General features: G+C 49.3%; 2 protein-coding genes across 4 annotated transcripts; both read left to right on the top strand.

Annotated features, from left to right (window-relative positions):
* The first annotated feature begins 21 nt into the window (after positions 1-21).
* Positions 22-8,442, top strand: FXYD7 (FXYD domain containing ion transport regulator 7). Of its 2 annotated transcripts, none has more exons than XM_045846976.1 (6): positions 22-183; positions 4,418-4,447; positions 6,053-6,127; positions 6,266-6,308; positions 6,444-6,484; positions 8,036-8,442. In XM_045846976.1, the coding sequence occupies exons 1-6, from the start codon at positions 153-155 to the stop codon at positions 8,056-8,058; spliced, it is 243 nt and encodes an 80-aa protein (XP_045702932.1). In that variant the 5' UTR covers positions 22-152; the 3' UTR covers positions 8,059-8,442. The 2 variants fall into 2 exon arrangements, with proteins under 2 accessions (XP_045702932.1, XP_045702933.1); XM_045846977.1 differs by having other exon boundaries at positions 6,266-6,299.
* Positions 8,443-8,892: 450 nt separating this feature from the next.
* FXYD5 (FXYD domain containing ion transport regulator 5) lies at positions 8,893-20,126 on the top strand. Of its 2 annotated transcripts, none has more exons than XM_045846569.1 (9): positions 8,893-8,976; positions 9,699-9,759; positions 11,562-11,642; positions 12,400-12,444; positions 13,742-13,816; positions 16,398-16,490; positions 17,503-17,532; positions 17,611-17,685; positions 19,793-20,126. In XM_045846569.1, exons 2-9 carry the CDS (start codon positions 9,699-9,701, stop codon positions 19,840-19,842), a joined length of 510 nt encoding a protein of 169 aa, XP_045702525.1. In that variant the 5' UTR covers positions 8,893-8,976; the 3' UTR covers positions 19,843-20,126. The 2 variants fall into 2 exon arrangements, with proteins under 2 accessions (XP_045702525.1, XP_045702527.1); XM_045846571.1 differs by having other exon boundaries at positions 13,745-13,816.
* The last annotated feature ends 755 nt before the right edge of the window (positions 20,127-20,881 follow it).

Genomic DNA, 20,881 nt, shown 5'->3' on the forward strand with positions numbered 1-20,881 from the left:
CGGGGGCGGGCTCTCTGGGCCCCCATTGGCTACGGTCTCCCCCAACACCAGGGCTCCCCGATCTCCCCCAGACCTCGGTCCGTCCAGTTTCCAGCTGCTGCAGCCGCGCCTTCATCGCTTCGGCATCCAGCCACCCCTTGCTCCAGCGCGGCATGGCGACCCCAACCCAGGCCCCCACGAAGGGTGAGCGTCGCCTGGGGAAGGGGCGCAGGGGGGCTCCGGGATCTTAGAGCTTCAGAGAGAGGAGCTGGGGAGATATCAATACTGAAAAGGGAGGGGCGTGGGGAAGAGGATGTCCGTTCCTCCCATGGGCGGAGGCCCCTGCAGTGCACTCCTTGGAGCCCCTCTGGGCTTCTTATACACCATCTCCTGGTGGTGTCGTTCCTGCGTGGGACTGGCGGTCGGAGAGCTCAGTCCCAAGAGAAAGGATGCTCGGACCGGTAGCTATGGCAACCGGGTGGCTGGTCCTGTACAGCACAGCGATGGTAGTGGACGCGAAGAGATGGACTTTGAGGTTGAGGACCAGTGGGTCGGCAGGCACAGAGGTTCCCGCCCATTCAGGGTCCCTGAGGTGGGTAAGGGAAGGGGGTCCATATCCCTCTTTTTTCCAATGGTAGCTCTTATGTTGGGTGTTTCCTGAAATTCCTGACAGGTTCAGCGGAAAAGGGGAGAGAAAGGGAAAGACCGGCAGATGGAGGAAGCGAGAGCAAGACAGAAAGAGGGGGAGACAGAAAGGAATATAGGAGACTGAGAGAGCCTGCAAGAGATAAAAAAAGACAGGAGACCCAGAAAGAAAGATAGGAGACTCAGAGAGATTCAGGGAGGTTGAAGGGGAGAGGCAGAGAAAGAGAAAAAACCAGAGACAGTGACTGAGGTAACTGGAGAGGGAGGCATAGAGAAAGAGCAGGAGAGAGATAGACCCAAAGCGCCAGAAAGGAATAGAGAGAGGAGGAGGGGCAGCACAGGGTGGGGCCTGAACCACTGCAGTGAGCCCCCAAGGGCAGGAATGGGTGACAAGACTCTCCTTTCCAGTCCTCATTCAGGGGTGTTGTCTGGACAGGGAGGTGCACTTGGGTGCACACAGATGCAGCTCTCCACCCCCATCCAGCCACAGCAATTTACATTTCACACCCATTAACCCAGTTATATGCACCCACTTAAACAGGCTCTTTCCCCTAAGAGCCTCCTTTCCTGAACCAGCTTCTTCAGAGGAGCAAGGGGAAGACTGGTTTAATTGAGGGTAGAGGGCAGGGAAAGGGTTTCCAACATGGAAAGTGGGGCCAGGGGATAGGCTATCAATGCTGAGGAAACCCCACTCCACTCCAACCTTTCCTTCCCTGCCCCCTTTCCCGGCAAGCAGGGGCTGCTGCACTGAGCCATATCTGCAGAATTCGAAGCAGGGCGGGGGTGGGGGGGCTGCAGAGGCTGGAAGCCACCCTAGGGAGAGGGGGCAGGGCTGAGCCAGCAGGCCTGGCGGGAGCCCAGGACTTCTTTTTGTGGAGATGGTTAGCAGGATCAACGACAGCAGGCAGGCAGAGGTGGGAGGACAGATGCCTCAGCTCCGCGCTCCCCCGCGCCTTTTCCCCAGTTACAGCGTGAGACGGGACCACAGGTCTTGGGAAATCCGGAAGGGAGGAAAGCATGCTGTGCCTTGCAAACTGCTTAAGGAAACTAAATAATGGGCTGTTGGAGGGGAGAGGGGGAAGAGAAAAGTCCCCAACCCGTCACAGAGCAGGAGGGAGAGTTAGGGGGCAAACAGGGAATGCAGGAGCTCCACTGGGCCTGGGTCCCTATCCCTGAGAAGGATCCTCAGCTTGGCCAGAAGCCAGCCCAGCGGGGGCGGGGGGCGGAGGGGGGGCGGATAAAGGAAGGTACAAAGAGAGCAGAGAGAGTTGAGGTTGGCCCGGAGTTAGAAACCCAACCCTTAAACTTCCCACAGGAACACCCCCCCCCGCCCCCAAGCCTGGGGTACCAGAACCCTTCACCTCTCTCAAGATGCCCCAGTTGCCATAGCAACCACCTCCTTCCTCCTGTCTTTGGCACTTGGCCAAGAGTGGTGTACATTTCTTCTCCTGCCTCCTGGCTCCACCCTTAGCCCAGCCTCGCCCTCAGGACCCAGATTGCTGGGGCATCAGGGACCAGAAGAACTTCTACATGGAGCACAGAAGAGCCAGGGAGGAACAAAAGAGGATTCTGGGACAAGCACTCACCCAGTGGGCTTCTGAAGGTTTGGGTTAGGGAGGGTGTATGGAAACACAAGAGACAAAAGTAGGATAATCCAACTGCTCCATCTCTGATGCAGTCTCCTGCAGCCCAGAAGGAGCCCGCCCTCCCTTCCTTCTTCCTTCCTCCTTCCTTCCTTCCTTCCTTCCTTCCTTCCTTCCTTCCTTCCTTCCTTCCTTCCTTCCAACTTCTGTAAGAAACTTATAAATTCCAGGATTAACAACAGAGATGAGTCAAACAAATGTACTCCCTATCTGGTGGAGGAGCTAAGACAGAGCACAGATAACTCTAAAATACTGTTTTTGCATCTTGACACTTTTGAGAACAACCTTCATGATTTTTGCTGTATCCAAATGTTCCCTACACTGCTATTTATTTAACATTTCTTTCTTCAAATGATTAACTTTTACAAAACTTAATTAGCTTTATGTTATATTACCACCACAAATGGAAAAATAAGGATTATTTTTTTTTGCCTTAAATTGAAGGCAAGTATAAAATGATCATAAATGAATGACTTCACTTTTCTGGGTGTTAGTGTTCCTCTTCTGTGGAATGAGGATGAAGATGGCACCTACGTCAGAGAGCTGCTGTGAAAATTAAATGTAAATGTAAAGTGCTTAGAAGAGAACCTGGCATGTGCTGGATAGAGAATAAATAAAGGAGAAAACCAAATAATGTCACAAAATTTTACCTAGATACTGTTGCCTGCTGAAGTCTCTGAACCCAAGACCTGTGTTTTCTTGGGGAAAGGGGGAGATTAATAGCACTGGAAGGTGTTAAAGACACAGCACCTACCTAACACTTCCTTTTTAAAGACTGGACAGAGATCGGAGAAGGGTGAACTTACACACTGTGTGAGTCAGTCCTATTCACGATCTTGCCTAGGTGCCACCTGTATCAGTCAGTTTAGGCTAGAGCATGCTGGGGTAACAGATAGCACCAAAAATCTCAGTGGCTTCTGACAACCAAGATTTATTTCTCACTTATACTATACTCACTTATACTATCACAGGTCAGCTGAGGATCTCTATTCACCAAAGAAAACTGGAGCAATTGCCACCTTGAACATTTATGTCACCAGGCCAAAGTCAAGGGAGCTCTTGTATGGGCTCTTAAATGCTCTAGTGTGAAAGTGAGGATGGCATTTCTGCTCAGAATTCATTGGCCAGAATTAGTCACATGTCCCCTCCCTGTCCTCCCCCCTCAAGGCAGCCATCTCTCCCTGAGCCTGGAGGGGGAAGGACACTAATGCCAACAGCTGGCATCGCTGGTACCCCTCCCCTAGTGGTGCCCTAGAATTCTGCTCTAGGCAAGGCAGACTGCTGTACTAAGAGCTGTCAGAGGAATTAGGGAGCCACCAGGATGGGTTCTTCAAAGGGAAGAATGTCTTGAGCTCTCCTGAAGGGGAATATGGTTTGGGACAGGGAGATGGGATGGGGAAAAGTAAGTCCAAATATACACATATTTTGCCCACACATTAACACTTATGAAGTCGGGGTGAGTCTTTCAAAAGATGGGTGTGTTTCATGTGGTACAGTTACATATATATATATATATTTATTCATGCATAACACACACACACTGGGGAAGCTATTACAAAATCAATTATACATCTTAAAATTGGTAATGCCTTAGAAATACATAATATAAAATACAGAATAATACAGGGTATATTATAGGACAACTCCCCTGTGCTGGATTTGGTGGCAGAAGTGGGTGGGTGACAGCAGTAGCTACAGTGCCTACCTTTTAGAGCTCTCAGATGACTGAGAGGTTTTAGGGAGTGTTCAGGGGAAGCCAATACACTCAGCAGCCCCTCCGATGGTAATGGAATCTCTTTACCCCCAGCACCATAAGCACATGGGATTATGTATTTCTAGGAAATAAGTCCATAATTTGCAAAAGAGCTCCACGGGGGACTAGGACCAGGATTGCCATGTGTGGTTGGGTTGGTTGTGCACTGTACAAGGGAAGGTACCAACTAATGAATTAAGTGGCTGCTGGAATCCATCCTATGCTTCAAGCCATGTGTTCCGCCATAAAGCTGTATCACCCAAAGCCACAGGTCTCTCTGTCTGATTTCTACACAGAAACAATTGGTCCAGTGGCCCTACCTGGATCCTCAAAAATGTTAAGAAACCCAGTGTTGAAATATTTCTCCCTCTCTCTCTTTCTCTGCCTTCCTTCCCAGTTCCTCAAGAACCTGACCCATTTTACTATGGTGAGTGGCAGCTTCTGTGATGAGGGTACCATGGGGCTGGATGGAGGGGTGGCTGCAGATCAGCATGGGTCACTGCTGAAGTGGCTTCAATTGTGGCTGACATGTACTGGGCCACTAGCCATGTGACCATGTACATACACCAGCCGGCTCACAGAGGGCAGAATGAGATTGGGGTACCTTCTCTGGGCCCCATTCTGGCTTCCCCAGGACTCTGACCTGATGCATTGGGGTCACCAGAGTAGCAACAACTCTGAGGCCAGGTTAATTGGAATCCTGGGTTATTCACTCACTAACTCTGTGGCTTTGAGCAAGCAACTTTGCCTTTCTAGACCCTTCTGTAAATAAGAGAAAGTAATAGTTCCCACCTATGAGGGTTGTGGGAAAGACTTACTTGGATGATGCCATTAAATCATTCTTACAACATGCGAGCTCAAAGAAATTACTTCCAGGTTTAGCAGACCTGGCCTCAGTTCCCTCTGTAAACACCTTCCTTTGCTCACTCATACTGTTCCTCCAATATGCCAGGTGTTTTCCCACCTCAGGCCTTTTGTACTTGCTCTGCCTCTGACAGAAATATTCCTCCTCTAGCTCTTCACACAGCTGGCTAAGGCTCCTTTTCCTTCCTCAGGCCTCAGATCAAATACTGACTGTTCGACTAAAAGAGACCCTCCCTGAATCTCAGGCAAGAGGAGCCACACCACATCTATACATGGTCACATGACTCAATTTTTTGCTTAGTGCCTGATCACAATAAGAAAGTCAACTCCCTGAGGGCAGAATCCTGGACCACTGCTGCTACACAGTGGGTGCTCCACAAATTAATATTTCAAAAAATATTTACTATGGTATAATTAGACACAAATAACTCTTATATAGTAAAATAAAAGAAAGAATAAGATTAGAAAGTGTTGAAGAGAGGATGGGAAATTCTAAACAGGACAGCTAGAAGTTTTCATTGACATTTGTAAAGCCCAGAAGTTGGTAATGGAGGGATATTTGGGGAGAGAGCTCTCAGGTAGAGGGAACCACATTTGCAAAGGCCTTCAGGTAGGACCATGACTGATATGGTCCAGGAATAGCAGGGAGACTAGTGTGCCTGGGGTTCAGGGGTTGAAGGGAAGTAGAGTAGATGAGGCCTAAGAAGGAACAGGGACTAGATCTTATGGGGCCTTGTGGGCTATGATGAGGACTTTGGCTTTTACTTGGCATGCAATAAAAATGGGGAGGGGAGAGGGACAGCTCTGAGCTGAGGAGGACCCTGATCTGACTCAGATGTTAAGGAGATCCCTCTGGCTGAGGGGTGGGGGGAGGGACAGAGATCATAGAGAAGGCTGCTTGCTGCCTTCCCTAGTAGTCCAGACATGCAACAATGGTGGACAGGACCAGGGGAGGAAGCATATATATATGACCTCCAGAGGAGGGGGTAAGGGACAGAGAGGACAAAGGGAGCTAGATCCATCCTCACAGTAACCCACTGGAGGAACCTCCAGCACAGCCTGCATCATCCCTGAATTTTGAACCTCTTTCTCGGGTATTTGAAGCCAGGCTGGTGGAGGGGAGCTAAGGTGCCACCCCCACCTTGATGTCTCCCCTTATCTTCCCCAGACTATGACACTGTGCAGACTGTGGGCATGACTCTGGCTACCATATTGTTCCTGCTGGGCATCCTCATCATCATCAGTAAGTGTGACCCTTTTCTGGGCTCTAAAACCCCTCAAAGAGGACCACCTTAGGGTCAGGCACCTACAGTTCCCCTGCTGGCTTTTCACCAGACCCTTACATCCTGTCTTCTTGTTCTGCTTATCTCTCTCCCAACAGGCAAGAAGGTGAAGTGCAGGAAGGCGGACTCCAGGTCTGAGAGGTCTGGCCGCAGTGGGGAGAGAGGGAAGAGGGGTGGGGGAAGTAAGAGAAGGGCTCAGGGCCTGCCTTGTGTTTTATGTAAAGCCTGCTGCTATTGAGCCTCTTTATGCTTTTCTCTCCATCTTTGCTTCCATAGCCCCACATGCAAGTCCTGTAAGTCAGAGCTTCCCTCCTCAGGTAAGGGTGAGAAAGTGTGTGGTTCTGGAAGGAGGACAGGTGGGAGCAGAAAGAGGAGTAATTAGAAGGGGAGTTTCACTGGATATCCCTAAGAATGGGGCCACCAACCCCATGGATGGACATAGGAAATTCAGTAGGAGCCAAGATCCTGAAGATCAAAAATGTTAAACCATGACAAGTCATTGGTATGTGAAATGTCCTAAAGGGTCCACTAAGCCTCCAGAAACAAGTACACAAGCCTATAAAAGCAAGGATGAACTAATTCCCCAGAGTAGAAAGTCATAAGCATGGGAAGTGAGGAGCCCCACATGGGAAAAGGACTTTCTGCAGTCAGATGAAGACAGAGGTGAGCACTAGAGAAGCAGGAAGACAGAATGTTTTTCAGACTTAATTGTTCATTTTGGAAGATCTAGGATGAAATGGTGGAGAAAAAGGAAGAAGAAGGGAAGGGATTGGGAGGAAGGGGTGAAGGAAGGAAGAAGGGCTTCTGAATAATAGTATCAAAATAACAAAAGGAGAGATGGATAAAATACAAATTTTAAAAATTTATGTAAGAAGTATGAGGATGAAATGATAGAAATTTTAAGAAAAGGATACAAAGAAAAAGGGATTGAGGGTGAGGATGAAGGGGATGGAGGTGGCAGGAGAATGGGATGTAGGAGGGGTGGGTGCCGAGGGGAGTGGGGGTATTGGTGGGGGAGAGTGGGTACAGGTGGATGAAAGGTGTAAAGGAAGTTGGAGAGAGATGTAGGCTGTAGGACGAGGACAAGCATGTAGATGAAAGATTGTGACTCCTTGGGGGTGTTAATTTTAATTATGTAAAAATATCTCAACCTGTTTTTAGTGGAGCTGCTTTCTCTCCCCCTCTCCTCCCTGCTTTTTAAAAAGGAACTTAAAAAAATCAGATGAGAATATCTCTGTCTCTTAAAAAATGGGCTTTGGGGTACTCAATATTTGGGGGGGGATTTGGTGGGGGGAAATTTCATGTGTTTTTCATGTTCTTTTAATGAGACCTAAAAGCATTAAGGGGACATTTTGTGGATGATTGGAGAAGATGGCCCTGATGCCTGGGTCTAAGAACATATACAAGATTCTGACCCACTCTGTTTGAGTGATGGTCCCATGTGGGTTGGAAACAGGCGAGTTCCTATTGTGTCCCAATGTTCAGGAGGCTGTGTATGGGTAACGGGAGGTGCAGGAGGAGTTTGGGGGGCATGGGAGGGAGATGGAGACTCCCTTTCTGGAAGGAGGAAGCCACAGAAAAGCCCAGGCTGGGCCAGCATGCCTCAGCCTCTTCACAGGTGTGTTCCTCTCTATGGCAGTGTCTTATTGGGCAGGACAAAGACACACAGGTGTCCCTATATGGATCACACATTAGAGAGTGGAGAAGCAAGACAACTCAAGGGTGCCAGTCCTGGGGATCTGTATTCCATGGTGGGGGTGGAAGGCTCACTGGCTCTGGGGAGGGGGTTGCTTTCACCCCTCTAGGCGCTGACCCAGGCTAGTTCTTATTCTCTCTTGCTCCCTCTCCCTCCCTCTCTCTCTCTCCAGCCCCTGGAGGTGGTGGCGTGTAACACCAGCCTCCCGGCACCTCCACTGCTGTCCCTGCCTGAGTGTGGGAGCCTGAGGACCGGGTGGAGGTGGTGGGGATCCCAGCCTTGCGCTGCTGGGAGCAATCCCCGGAATGAGCCGCCCCACCCACCCCGAGCCTGGAGCCGCTGCATCCTGCTGCCCCTCCCCAGGCCTTGGCAATGATGACCCCTCAAAGACCCCATCTGCGTCCCAGATCCAGAGACTAACGTCTCCAGTTCCTGGAGTCCAGGAGTCCAATGCCCACCCAGCCCCCACAGTCCCCCGTGTACTTCCCCTGTGCACCTCCTTGTCTCCTCTCCAAAGACCCATTCCCCTGCACCCTCAGTGTTTATGTCTTGAGCTAAATAAATGTGCATTTGGTTTTTCCCCTTGTTCTGTCTGTGTGTTCTCATCTGTGGGGACGAAATGGGGGAGGGACAAAACTGAACCTGGGGGCCTCTGACCAAGTCCCCAGAATTGTCCCGCCTTCTCCTTCCCTTCTCCAGTGGTTTCCTCCTCTTTCTCTGAGCCCCTCGAGTTTCTCTTCCCCTCCCTCAACTACCCCTCCCCAGCTGGCCCTTCCTTCTCCTACCCCAGAGGCCTTAATAGACCCTTTTCCCTTCTCCTGCCCCCCTTCGCAAAGAAGACCCACCCAGCTAAGACCTGCCTGCACGGGCAGTGTGGGTGGAGGTCACTGCCCTGCTTCTCACCCCTGCACCCCCATCACTCTTGGCGTCTACCCCCCTCCTGCTCCTACCCCGGGCTCTTGAAGTCAGGAAACCCAAGAGGAAATGACTGAGCCCGTCTGGGTCCCCGCCCGCCCGCCCTCCTGCCTGCGCTCTCCTGGCCACACCCTCTGCCTGGGCGCAGCTGCGGCAGCTGCCCTCTATCCACGAGGCTGCTCGGACCCCGGCTCCGAGGTAAGTCTCTCCTCCGACCCTTCTCCACTCTCTCCCCTCGGCCCAGGGCCCGAGCCCAGGTGGGTAAAGACTGGTCTTAGCGGATCCTCTCTGCCCCCATTCATGCTCACTTCTCTGGCCTGCTCTTCATTACAGACATCGTGGGCTGTCCTGCTTCTCTCCCTCCTGCCTCACTCTGCCCAGCTCTCCTCTGTCCCTCCACGACCACTTCTTCCCAGATCTGCCCAGCATCCAGTTCTATTGTCCCTGCATTGAGGTCCTGACATCAGTCACTTTTTCCTCTGAGATCAGGAGCACATTACTCACTCTTCCTTTTTCCCTTCCTTGCTGACTCCTCCACTTGGGGACAGCCCCAGAAAAAGAGAGGAGGCCGCAGGATCTATTCTTGTGCCCCAGACCCTTCTTGGTGGCCATCAGGGTCAGTCTGAGTGGGGCAAGTGCTTCTCTGCCTCACAGACACTGGGTGTCTGTGTACAGTGGCTGCTACTGGAAGTCCAGTTTGGTCTGACATGTCTTGTTTTCTTTGGGGACCTACAGAGAGAACAGGGGAGTGGCGGCTGGGAAGCCTCACTTCTGAGACTCTCTTGTTAGCCCTAGGAGGGGGTCCTTGAAGGCAGAGATACCTGCTCAGGTGGGGGAAGGGGCCAGCAGGATCCCTAGGGGCTGACCTGGACCTGCCTCACTAACATCATGGCTGACTTCAAGTCCTGCTCTCCCCATAGATGTCACCCTCTGGTCGCCTGCACCTCCTCATCATTGTTGGCCTGATTCTCATTACCAGAGGTAAGGCCTGGCCCTTTTCTCCACCCTGCTTCAGAGTCCCCAGCTCTACCTGAGTGCCCTGGCCTGTGTCCTCAGTCCCACCCCCGACTGAGCTGGTACCAAGAAGTGGGGGTCCTGATGAAGGGGCCAATATTACACCATTTTCAGACACTGCAGACCTGGGTGGCTGCTTCCAACAAGTCTAGCCAGAGCCTGTCCTGCTGAGCAGCCTCCATTCACTTCCAAGAAGAACTGAGTTTGATTTGGCAGGGAGATTGGTGTCAGTTTTCTACTCAGCAGCCAGGAATCCTGGGGTCCCAGCAGAACAGCTCTCTGGATCCCTAGGTGATACACAGTTAGGCAAAGGGGGTGAGCCAGGGCCAGTCCAAGAGCTGGACATGTCTCCCCTTTGCTTGGGAAGCCTTCCCTGAAGACAATAGCTATGGTGGCATTGACAGGTGCTTTCTACATGGCAGTGTGCAGAAGCTGGCCTTGGGTTCAGCTTTACTGTATTATACATATTGTTCTGCCTGTTATACAATGAGGAAACAGGCTCAGCTAAGGGAAGTGCCTGTGCCAGAGGCTAGTGAGTGAAGGGGCTGGAATCCAATCATCGTGCCTGTCCCTGGAACCCGAGCCTACTCTCCCCTGACTGTCCCAGTTCTCTTAGATAAAATGATTTTCATGTATTCCTTCAGGCATTCAGCAAGTATTTGTTGATCAGCTACTATGTGCTAGATTTAATTTCATACATTGTGGAAACAGCAATGTTTAAAAATAGGAGCTCACATTCTATTTTGGAAAGAGAAAATAAATAGCTCATCAGTAAATTATATAGACTGCTAGATGGCGATATGTGTTATGGCGAAAAATAGAGGAGAGGAGTGAGGATTGTTTAAATAGGGTGGTCAGAGAAGACCTCACTAGGAGGTGACATGTGGGCAGACACTTGAAGGAAATGAGGGAATGAGCCAAGCAGGTATCTGGGGAATGAGTGAGTCTGGTGAATATAAGAAACAGCAGGCATGCCAGGTGGTTTGGTTAGGGGGAACAAGGGGTAGGGTAGGCAAAAGAGAAGTCAGAGAGGTGACAGGGGTCCAGATCAAGGGGGAGCTTATAAACAGGGTGAGGACTTTGGATTTTACCAAGTGAAAGGTACAGCCAGGGGAGGCTCTGAGCCAGCCAGGCCACAGTCTATCTCAGGTGTTCACAGGCTTCCTCCTCTGCCGTGTCTGGGGAGCAGACTGTAGGGGCAGGACAACAGCAGGAGACCAGGGAGGAGATGGCTGTGGTGTCCAGGAGGGAGAGGATGGAGGCTGGGCCAGGGCGAGGCAGTAGCTGTATCCAGCATTGACTGCATGTTAAGTTGTAGAGGAGACTCTTCCCCGCTTCATCTCATTTCACCCTCTCTACAGCCCTCAGAAGTAGATTCAATTATCCTCCCTTTGCAGTTGAGGCAACTGAGGCTCAGAACAGGGTCTTTATTTGCTCTAGGTGATACGGCAAGGAAGGTGTTGGGAACAGAATTTGAGATCAGGGCCCTGGCTGACTCTAGCACCTGGGCTGAACCATCTCCCATCCCACAAGGATGGGCAAAGAAAGGTGGCTGGAGGAAGGGTGCTGGGGCATTAGCACTTCTTAAAACAATTCCAGGATCATGGGTTGAAACCAACAAATCTGATCAATCAAACAGCTGCGTGCTGTTCCACCAGCAGAAGGACCTCTCAAAATACCACCCAAGGTATCAGAGGGAGGGCAAGGATGCAGATTGATGAGAGGGAGATCCAAGGCTCTTCCCTGGCTTCTCATTCTTGATTTCTCAGGACAGACATTGGAGGAGGCCACATCCATTTCTCTAGCAGTCACAGCCACTGAGGACATTCATGCCGTGACTCAAACCCCAGGTGAGGCAAGAGGGACAGGTCTGGTAAGTTTCTGTCATTGCAAGTAACAATGGCAACAAAAATCTCAAGCTGGACCAAACAGAAATTTTTGAATTTGTATAACTGAAAGTTCAGGGATAGATCTTCAGGCATGGCTTGATCTAGGTTCTTAAATGATGCTATCAGGAACCTGTTCTCATCTCTTGGTTCTATTTTCTCTGCGTTGGCTTCATTCTCAGGCAGATTCTCTTCTTATAGCACCAAGATGGTATCTAGATATCTGGGGCTTTCATTACCTGCTAAGAATCTGAAGGAAAGAGAATTTCCCTTTCCTCAATCCAGTAAATATCCCAGGACTGAGTATCATTGACCAGGCTCAGGTCACATGCCCACCAGTGAGCTTATCATTGTGGCCACAGGCACAGAAAACGGATTAGCCAGATCTGGGTCTCATGTTCAACCTTCAGCAGAGCTGGTGCCAGCCCCAATGAACTAAGGAGACCAAGTGTCAGTAAAGGATGGTTCCCCAAAGGAAGTTCTGGGGCTCTTACCAGGGGTAGGTGGATACTGAGAAGAGGAATGGGCATCTGTGGGAGGGTAGGGCCTGAGGCAGGGGGAGATGCTAGCATTGAATTTAGGCAATGAGGAAGTGGCTGGGTTAATTAACTCATTTCCATTACATCAAAATTTAGTTGCTATGGAAATCTCCTCATACTGCCTACCATTCATGGACCTTCTTCAGTATTTTCTCTCTTCTCTCCCTGTTTCTGGACTGCAGATACAGTTCACCCAGAACTCCAGACATCAACCCTGCAGGCTAGTGGTAAGTGAGGCAGCAGTGTGGGGGCAGGTGGGTCTGGGGCAGACATTGTTTCCCCTTTTCCTTAGACACCCTTGGCTTTTGGTTGCCCATTCAGCCCCCCAGCTCTGAATCCCCTGGTTTAATTTGTGGTGGAACAGCCAACTCCACTCACTTCTTTAAAAAAATCTTTTGGAATTGTGAAAAACACCATGCATGTAGAAAAGTACAAAAACCATAAATGTACAACTTAGTAAACTATTCTGAATTGAACCCCTGTATAATCACCACCAGGTCAAGGAATACAGCTTTGCAAACACCCTACAAATTTCTCACAGGCCAACTCCATGTACTGCTTACTTTAATTTCTTTACTTTTCCTTTTTTGAATTTTCAAGTCACTTTTTAACTTTTTCTTGTAGTCTAATATAGTTCAAAAAGTGCTCCTCAATTTTTTCCATTAATGTTTAATGATATAGTAGTGCATAAACACATTCTCCTCATAAATAATAAAAATGTGGTAGGCAAGACAAAATCCCTTTGTTCATTCCTCATCCTTTTCTGTCCCCATCTCTGGGAGGCTGCCACTTTAGCAATGGGTTGGGGGTAGTTCCCCAATGAGACTGCACCACATGTGTGTAACCTGGAAAAACGATGCTGACTGGGAGGTGTATTCATGTGAGCTTAAGGATATTAAATGATTGTCATTCTGCAGCTGGCTTCCTGCCACCCAATGAAATAATGTATGGAAGCTCTCCCACATTCCCACAGAGACATTGATCTTGGTTTTTTTCAGTGCTGTGTTCTCCACAGGGTGCCCACGCACAGTTAATGAAGCTGTGCATATCTTGATGAGCACCTTGGTTGCTTACACCACTTTGGTTCCAAATATGTTACCCTTGATCACTCATTCAATTCTCACACAAACCCTCTGAGGTAGTAGAAATGATCATTATCCCCACATTACAGACAGGGACATGGAAGCTCACTTGCCCAAGTAACTTGCCCAAGGTGTCATAGCATGTCAGTGACATGGCTGGGACCAGGGTCCAAGAGCCTAACTCTACAGCCCTGCTTTTGTCCACAACACGATGGGGTCAAGGACATGAACACTAACATTTGTTTTCAAAGCTGCACCAATTTGCCCTGCCACCAGCAGTATGTGAGTCTCCCATTGCACTCCCACAGTACCACTTGGCTAATGGACATCTCCAAGTTGTGCCAGTGGGATCCAGGGGAGAGGGCCCCTTGCTGTTCTGTGGATCTGTGTGTTGCTGATTCACTTGTTTCTTATCCTCCCCTCCCTGCTCCTCTGACCTCAGCAGAAGTAACAGCAACCCAGACGCAGCACCTGACAGGAGTGGATGTGCTTCTAACCACAACTCCGGGGACGGAAGGTAGATCCTAGCAGTAGAATAGCAACATACAAGTTTTGTTTAATTCTCTATCTAGGTCAGCATTCCCCTAAGGACGTTTCTCAGAGCACCCGTTTGGGGAATTGTTAATACATCTTCCAAAAAAAATTTTTTTTGGTTCGCAGCCAAAGGTGTTTGTGAAACTATGAGATAAAGTTAGACATGTTTCTTCAGGTGAGATTTATCAGAGTCTTAATACAGTTTATTTGCAGCAAGTGTCCCCAACAGGGGAATCTAGTTTACAACATTTTCCAAACCTCATAGACTCAGGACCCTCTCTTGTTCAGGTTCCGTCACAGGGCTGGTACCTAGAAATGTGGCTGCAGATGTTTCCGTCTTCATGTTAGAGCAGAAGCTTTTCAATTGCAAAATACAGAAAACGCAACTTAAAAAGAAAGTCTTATTGGTTGTTTATGTCCTGTAAAGTCCAGAGTGAATTGATCATTCTGAGTGAAATTGTTCAGGCATGGCTGGATCAAGGAGCTCAAGTCATCATGACAGACTTGCTCCTTCTCCTCGTGGTCTTCATTCTCAAGTGGCTTTTCCCCTCTTGGTGGCAAAGATGGTCCTGGAGTTCTAAGTTTAGGTCACAAACTCATCAGCTGGAGCCAGATTTCTTTCTCATCATCTGCATCAATTGACTTTCATTGGCCCAGTTGGGGTCATGTGCCCATGTCTGACCAATGGCAACCTGGGGAATTGACTGCTCTGATTGATGAGGTCTGAGTCTTGTCCCCCGACCCTGAGGCTGGAAAACCTCTCAGCCCTATCTGAACTTCACACACTAAGAGTCAGGGAAAAGGTGATTCTCCTTAAAACCAGTGAGTAGATAATGTTATCATAAGTGTGGGAAAGGGGGCTGAGCTTAGATGAAAGTGTCTTCTAATGTCTGTGTGACTCTCTGTATTTGAGGAGCAGTCCCTGCTGGAAAGTACTGCAGCTTGAGCCACTCATAGGCTGAGTGAGATACATCCACAGTGTGCAGTCTGGGCACTGTGTGGGAGCACCACTTCTAAGGTCATGCCATTTCCCTATGGCAATTTTTATAATTGTTATAATTTTCCAGTGATTGCAGTAAAATACCTCATTCTGACATAATCTGTCTATTAAAACAATTTTATGACAGATAGAAATAAAGGGTCCCGGGGACTTCCCCAAGTCAGGGTGGGGGTGGGCAACTCTGTCCACAATTCCCAATTGAGAAAATATCTTCACATCTCTGATTCACTTGTTCCAAGTCCTTGCTGACATGACTTACTATGTGTTATTCCATACTCCTTGTTATATGGGACAGAAATTCAGCTGGGCTCACAGGTCATGGAGCCAAATTGTAAAAGCATTGCTGAGCCTCAGAGTGGTCCAGAGCCTGAGCGCAAAAACCCCCAGCACCTCTCTTCCTCCATCTTTCTTTCTCTTACGCTGGATCTTGTCTTCCACCTTGTGAGGAAATGGCTCCTATCATCTGTTGGCTAGAGCTTCCCAAGCTTCACTTAGCTTCCACTCAGAATCCCTGCTTGGAGTTTGCAAGGTCCCAGGGAAAGGTAAGACTGGGTCACATGCTTCCTCTTGTGGCCTGCATTACAGTAGGAGAACAAGATAGGCTAGGGAGGCTGGAGCTGTACCCCCACCTCTCTGTCCCCCACCAACTCAAGAAAGAGAAAGCTGTTCCCAAAAGAATGGAGGAGTGACTGCCAAGTAGGTAATAACAGCCAACATTAGCTGAGCGTTTGCTTGGTGCTGGACACTGTACTAAGCTTTCATGTATTCACTCAAGGCTCACAACCACCCTATGTGGTGGGAACTATCTTAACACCATTTTACAGGGAAGGAGCTGAGGCCTAAGAGGTTACTCTGCTGGCCCTAGGCCACAGCCCTAGAGGGCAGAACTAGAATTTGAGCCCAGGCTCTTCAGTGCCGGGGTGTCTGAGCACCACATGCTGCCCAGACTATCCCCTACATTTTCTGAAATCCTACCTCTGTTTCTGCTGTGGATCTTGCCTACCTCTGGGAAAGGCTTTCCCAAACATGTCAGAATCCTTGGCCAATGGTTCATATTTTGAAGGTGAGGTGCTGAGATTGGTTATCAGACAGCAACAGCCGCTTCACTGAAGGCATTTCTCAGTGCCAGAGGGGCAGGCCTTGGGGGGCATTGATTTTTTTCAGAGAGAGGAACCCTCTGATATTTTTGGCCTGGGAGCAAAGGTGATATTCAAAATGTTTTATAAGAAGTGCCTCTATGCTCTGTAACAGGGCCAGGGTCCTGGAGGCGCCCAGCCTGGCTATGACAGATATCATCCTTTACTTCCAGGACTCTGGGTCAGTCCACAGCATCCTAGGAGATGAGTCAGGAGGTTGAGGCAACTGGTTTTAACCAAGGGGTGTGGGCTTATTTCAATATATCCATTCCTGCCATTCCTCACTGGCTTCAGGGTTTAGAGTAGGGGACACCTGTTCCTGCCCACTGAATGTGTAGATGTGGGAGAGGGGTTTCTCACAAATACAGACCTTAACTGATGCCCCTTGTTTCTCTCCCTGGCTCACTGCTGCCCTCCACCATCTCTAGCCAATTACCCTGCTGATCCCATTAAAGGCATCACACCCTCCAAGCAGTCTCCAGACCAGGACTTCGAGGCAGACCCTGCCCTCAGGACAACTGGTCAGTAACTCCCCAGATTGGAAACAAGCTATTTCCAGCTCACTGTGTGTTTATAGCACCTGGAATACTGCCCAGCACAGAATAGTCCTCAGTAAACATATGTTGGGTGAATATATAACTTCAAGGCTGGCAGAGGGTGGGTACTGTGCAGAAGGTAGACATGCAATAAATATCTGAATAGATAAATGAATACGTAAATGAATGCTGCATGCAAACCACTCCAAAACTCAGTAACTTAAAATGAGAACCATTTGTTTAGTTCTTGGGCTAAACTTGAGTCTGCAATTTGGAAGTCTGGGCTCAGCTGGCTGGTTCTTCTGCTCTCTTCTGGAGTTGTGCATCTGAGATCATTTTGGGGGTCAACCAGGAGATGTTTCTAGAGACACCATGATTCTTCTCCTTGTGGTTCTATCTTCCACTTCCTGACCAGCCAACCCCAATGAACAGGTGGAAATGATATGCCCATGTGTCTCATTCATTCATTCATTCATTCAATAGGTATTTATTGAGCACCCACCTATGTGCCAGGCACTGTTCTATGTGCCAGGCTCACAGCAGTGAATAAGACAGCAAAAATATCTGTCCTCAGGGAGCAGACATTCCAGTGCAGAGAGAGAAACAATAAATAATAACCATGTTGATTATACGTCATGTGGTTTTAAAGTTCTTTCAAGAAAAATATAACAGGGCTGAGCTGAGAGAGTGACTGGGCAGCATTTGTGTAAAGGGCCAGGAAGACCCCTCTGAGGAGGGGTTGGAGGGAAAGCCATGAAGATATCTGGGGAAGGGCTCTGGGTGGAGGAAGCAGCCAGTGCCAAGGTCCTGGGCTGAGCGTGGTCTGGCAGATCACAGGTGGTCGAGCCAGACTTTGTGCCACATGAGGACTTTGGGTTTTCTTCTGGGTGCAGCAATGCTGAGATACAGCTTTCCCTTCTCCCTGACCCTGTCATTGACTGATTCACTCCACAAACCTTTGCTGAACTTTGACTTGCTCCCTGTCTGTCCCCTATAGGTTCAAGTGAGGATGACCCCTTCTCCTATGGTAAGTTACCCATGGAGGATGCAGGGGGAGGAAGGGTGAAGGCCTTCTCAACACACCTTTCCATTTTTCTCTCTGCAGACGAGGTCACTCTCCGGAAACATGGGCTGTTGGTTGCAGCTGTGCTGTTCATCACAGGCATTGTCATCCTCACTAGTGAGAATGGGCGTTGGGCAGGAGGGGCATCAAGATTGGGAGGAAGGAAGCCTTAGCGTACACTCTGACCTGGGGTCGGGGGATAGCTTCATGAAGACCCCTGTGTAAGGTGATTTTAAATGAGGCATATCCCTTAGTTTCATAGCATGCAAACCACCACAGAATTCAGTGGCTTAAAATGGCAACCATTTACCTAGCCTTCAGTTCAGCAGTTTGGAAATACAGGCTGGGTTCAGCTGGGTGGTTCTTCTGGTCACAGCTTGATTTATTCACACATCTGAGGTCAGCTGCCAGTCAGGCACTCAGTTCTCCTTCTCATTGGCTTGGACTCGTTCACATGGTGGCAGCAGGATAACAGGATGGTGCAGCCTCCAGGACTAGTGGCAGGGGAGTTAATGGCTGTTCTGGGACATGGTGAAAGATGGAACCATCAGAGAGGTTTGCAGCCACTGTGTCTTTGTAACCCAGCCAGGAGGACACAGGGTGGAGGGGACTGAACAGGTAATAAACCTCTCTCCCCTCCTTCCCTCCTTTCTCCTGCTGGTGCCTCCCGGCCAATGCTCAAGTAGAGGGTGAGGGGCTGGGACTGTAGCCTTTCAGGTCAGCCTCCCAAGACCCAGCAGAACATGAGGAAGGGAGCAGAGAGAGACTCACAAGCAGAGAAACTAATTTTTAAAGAAGTTTTTAAAATGCTGCACACTAAATAAAACATGGAGGCCGCCAGTTTGCAGGCTCTCAGTTAAGCTGCTTAACCTATACCAAGTTTCAATACCTCTCTTGTCCTACTTCCCTATCTGGAAAATGGGCACAGCCACATCTTTTCAGTCTTAAGGTGGGAGGCAGAACACTGACAATAATAAAAAGAGATTGTTAATGCGTGCTCAAACCTCATTGAATCAGGGGTCAAGCAGCATGTATTTACTGATCCTGACTTTGTGTCTGGCCCTATTCTCTCCCCTATAGGAAGAGTGAGGCTCAGAGAGCTGAGGGGTTTTCCCAAGGTCACATGGCACGTTAAGAATCAGGAAAGGACTAGACTCACGTCTGTGTGAAGACAGAGCCTGAGTGTTAGTTCTGGAGCCATAAATTGTTCCAAAGACAAATATTTGTGGGCACCTAGTCTATGCCCAACCTGTGCCATGATGCTGGTCCCACCCTCGGGGAGCTCACATCTCCAAGGGGGATGACAACAAATAGGAAATGCACTAATGAGACTAATGAGCAGAGTGGATATAGAGAAAGATAATAAAGTAAGCATGAGGAAAATGAAGCCACATGACATGACTGAGAGGGGCAGGGAGAGGCGCTTCCTCTAAAGAGGTAAAATTGGAACTGATTCCTGAGGATGAGAAAGATGATTTAAAAAAAAAACAGGTAGAGGGAGGAGCCCTAGACGCAGTATTGAGGTGAGCATGTGCCAATAACTATGGAAAGAGGCCAGGAAGGGCCAGGGATCAGGGAAACAAGGATGCTTACCAGGAATACCCTTCATCTTCTAAAATCCCCTCTCATTCACTGTAGTCCAGTCTCCTGGCCTCCCTGCCCACCTGTCCCTTCCTACCACAGGGCCTTTGCACTGACTGTTTACTCTGCTTCGAATACCCTTCCTCCAGATGTCCAAGTGACCCCCCTCTAGCCTCTTCTAGGTCTTCTACCTCCTTCCTGTTTTTTTCTTCATATTGCTCACCACCATCTGACTTATGACCATCCATACAGTTGACTTAGTTATTTATTTCATTGCTGGTCTTCCCTACTAGAAAGTCAGCTCTATTAGAGCAAGGCTTTTAGTAACTGTTGTTCTTGGCTGTGTCCGCAGTACCTAGACCTGTGTCTGGCACATAGTAGGTGCACAATAAACATTTGTGGTATGAATACATAATTCACAAGTTAGGAATGTTTCCAAAGTGCTCCTCTGTGTGTGTGGGAAGATCCTTCCATGGGCCCTGCACTGGCTCTTCTTCTATCTGCTTCTCATCCCTTGCTCAGAGTTACCTTGGTGCTCCCTGAGCAGCAAAGTTGATACATCTTGTCCTTCAGCATCCAGAGTACACACACACAGAAATTAATATCTTCCAGTTCATGATGGGATCATTTCCTTCATCCGCAGGTGGCAAGTGTAGGCAGTTGCCACGATTATGCAGGAATCGTAACAGATGAGCCCATCAGAAGTGGGGACCAATGACCTGATGGGCACCAGAGACCAAGCCACCACCAGCTCACCATGCCCACCTCCTCCCTCCCCTCTCAGAACCTACAGAATACTCACTAAAGCCCAGCCTGAGAGGGAAGACACAGGTGGAGCCAAAGCCAGGGCTGATGGCCTGAGCCCCCTACCTTCCCAACTCTGCCTGCCCTGAAGGCTGTATAGCTCCCCAGGCACTGCCCTACCACATTGACCATTCTGTTCAGCAAATAAGTAAAGCACTGTAATCTTTGTTTCATGATCTGTGATCATTCATGACTGAGGGTGGAAGAAAGTGGCAGAGGCTGGGGAGAGGCTCCTGGAGAACTGAAGTGAGAGGGTCACACATCCAAAACCAAGGCAAGAGATACAGTGAATGCAGCTGGCCTGAGGTGAAACGGGAGGGATTGGGGGAAGGGCTGCAGGGACCCTGGTCAGTGCTGGATTTTGCCTGTGGCAACTTGAGGCACCTGTTGCCATAGGCACAGAGGCTGGTGTCCAATGTCAGCTCACCCCTAACATTGGACGGCAAGCACAAGGGAGGTCCCGCACCCATGGTGGACCCCTTTTCTTGACACCCAAATCCCTCCAACATGCACACACATGAGTTTATCCACTCCCAGCCTTTATCCACACCACTAACTCACTGATTAGGCTACCTCTTGATTTAAGGGAATGCCCACCCACCAAGAAGACCACATGGCCCTAGAGTGGGCTCAGAGCAGTTTGGGGGGGAATCCCAGGTCCCAGTTTCCCAGAGCACAGTTAAGAAGAGCACAGGCTTCAGTGGGCACTTCTTGAAGGCTCTTGGGTTCTGCAGCTTTTGAGGAGGGGTTCAACCAGAAGAGGCCAGAGCGGGCCCTCTGAATCACAGGCTTGGGGCAGAGGCCTCTACCCAGGCTAAAGGGTCATCATGCCAAAGTAAAGAGACAAGGTCCTGTTCACAGGTGCTTGTGTAACAATATTTCACAAACTTAAGGTCACAGCCTATTCGTGGATTACAAAATCAGTTTA

This window comes from Phyllostomus hastatus, unplaced genomic scaffold, assembly GCF_019186645.2.
Source record: "Phyllostomus hastatus isolate PE091 unplaced genomic scaffold, TTU_PhHast_1.1 phas_contig_5, whole genome shotgun sequence".
Lineage (NCBI taxonomy): Eukaryota > Metazoa > Chordata > Mammalia > Chiroptera > Phyllostomidae > Phyllostomus > Phyllostomus hastatus.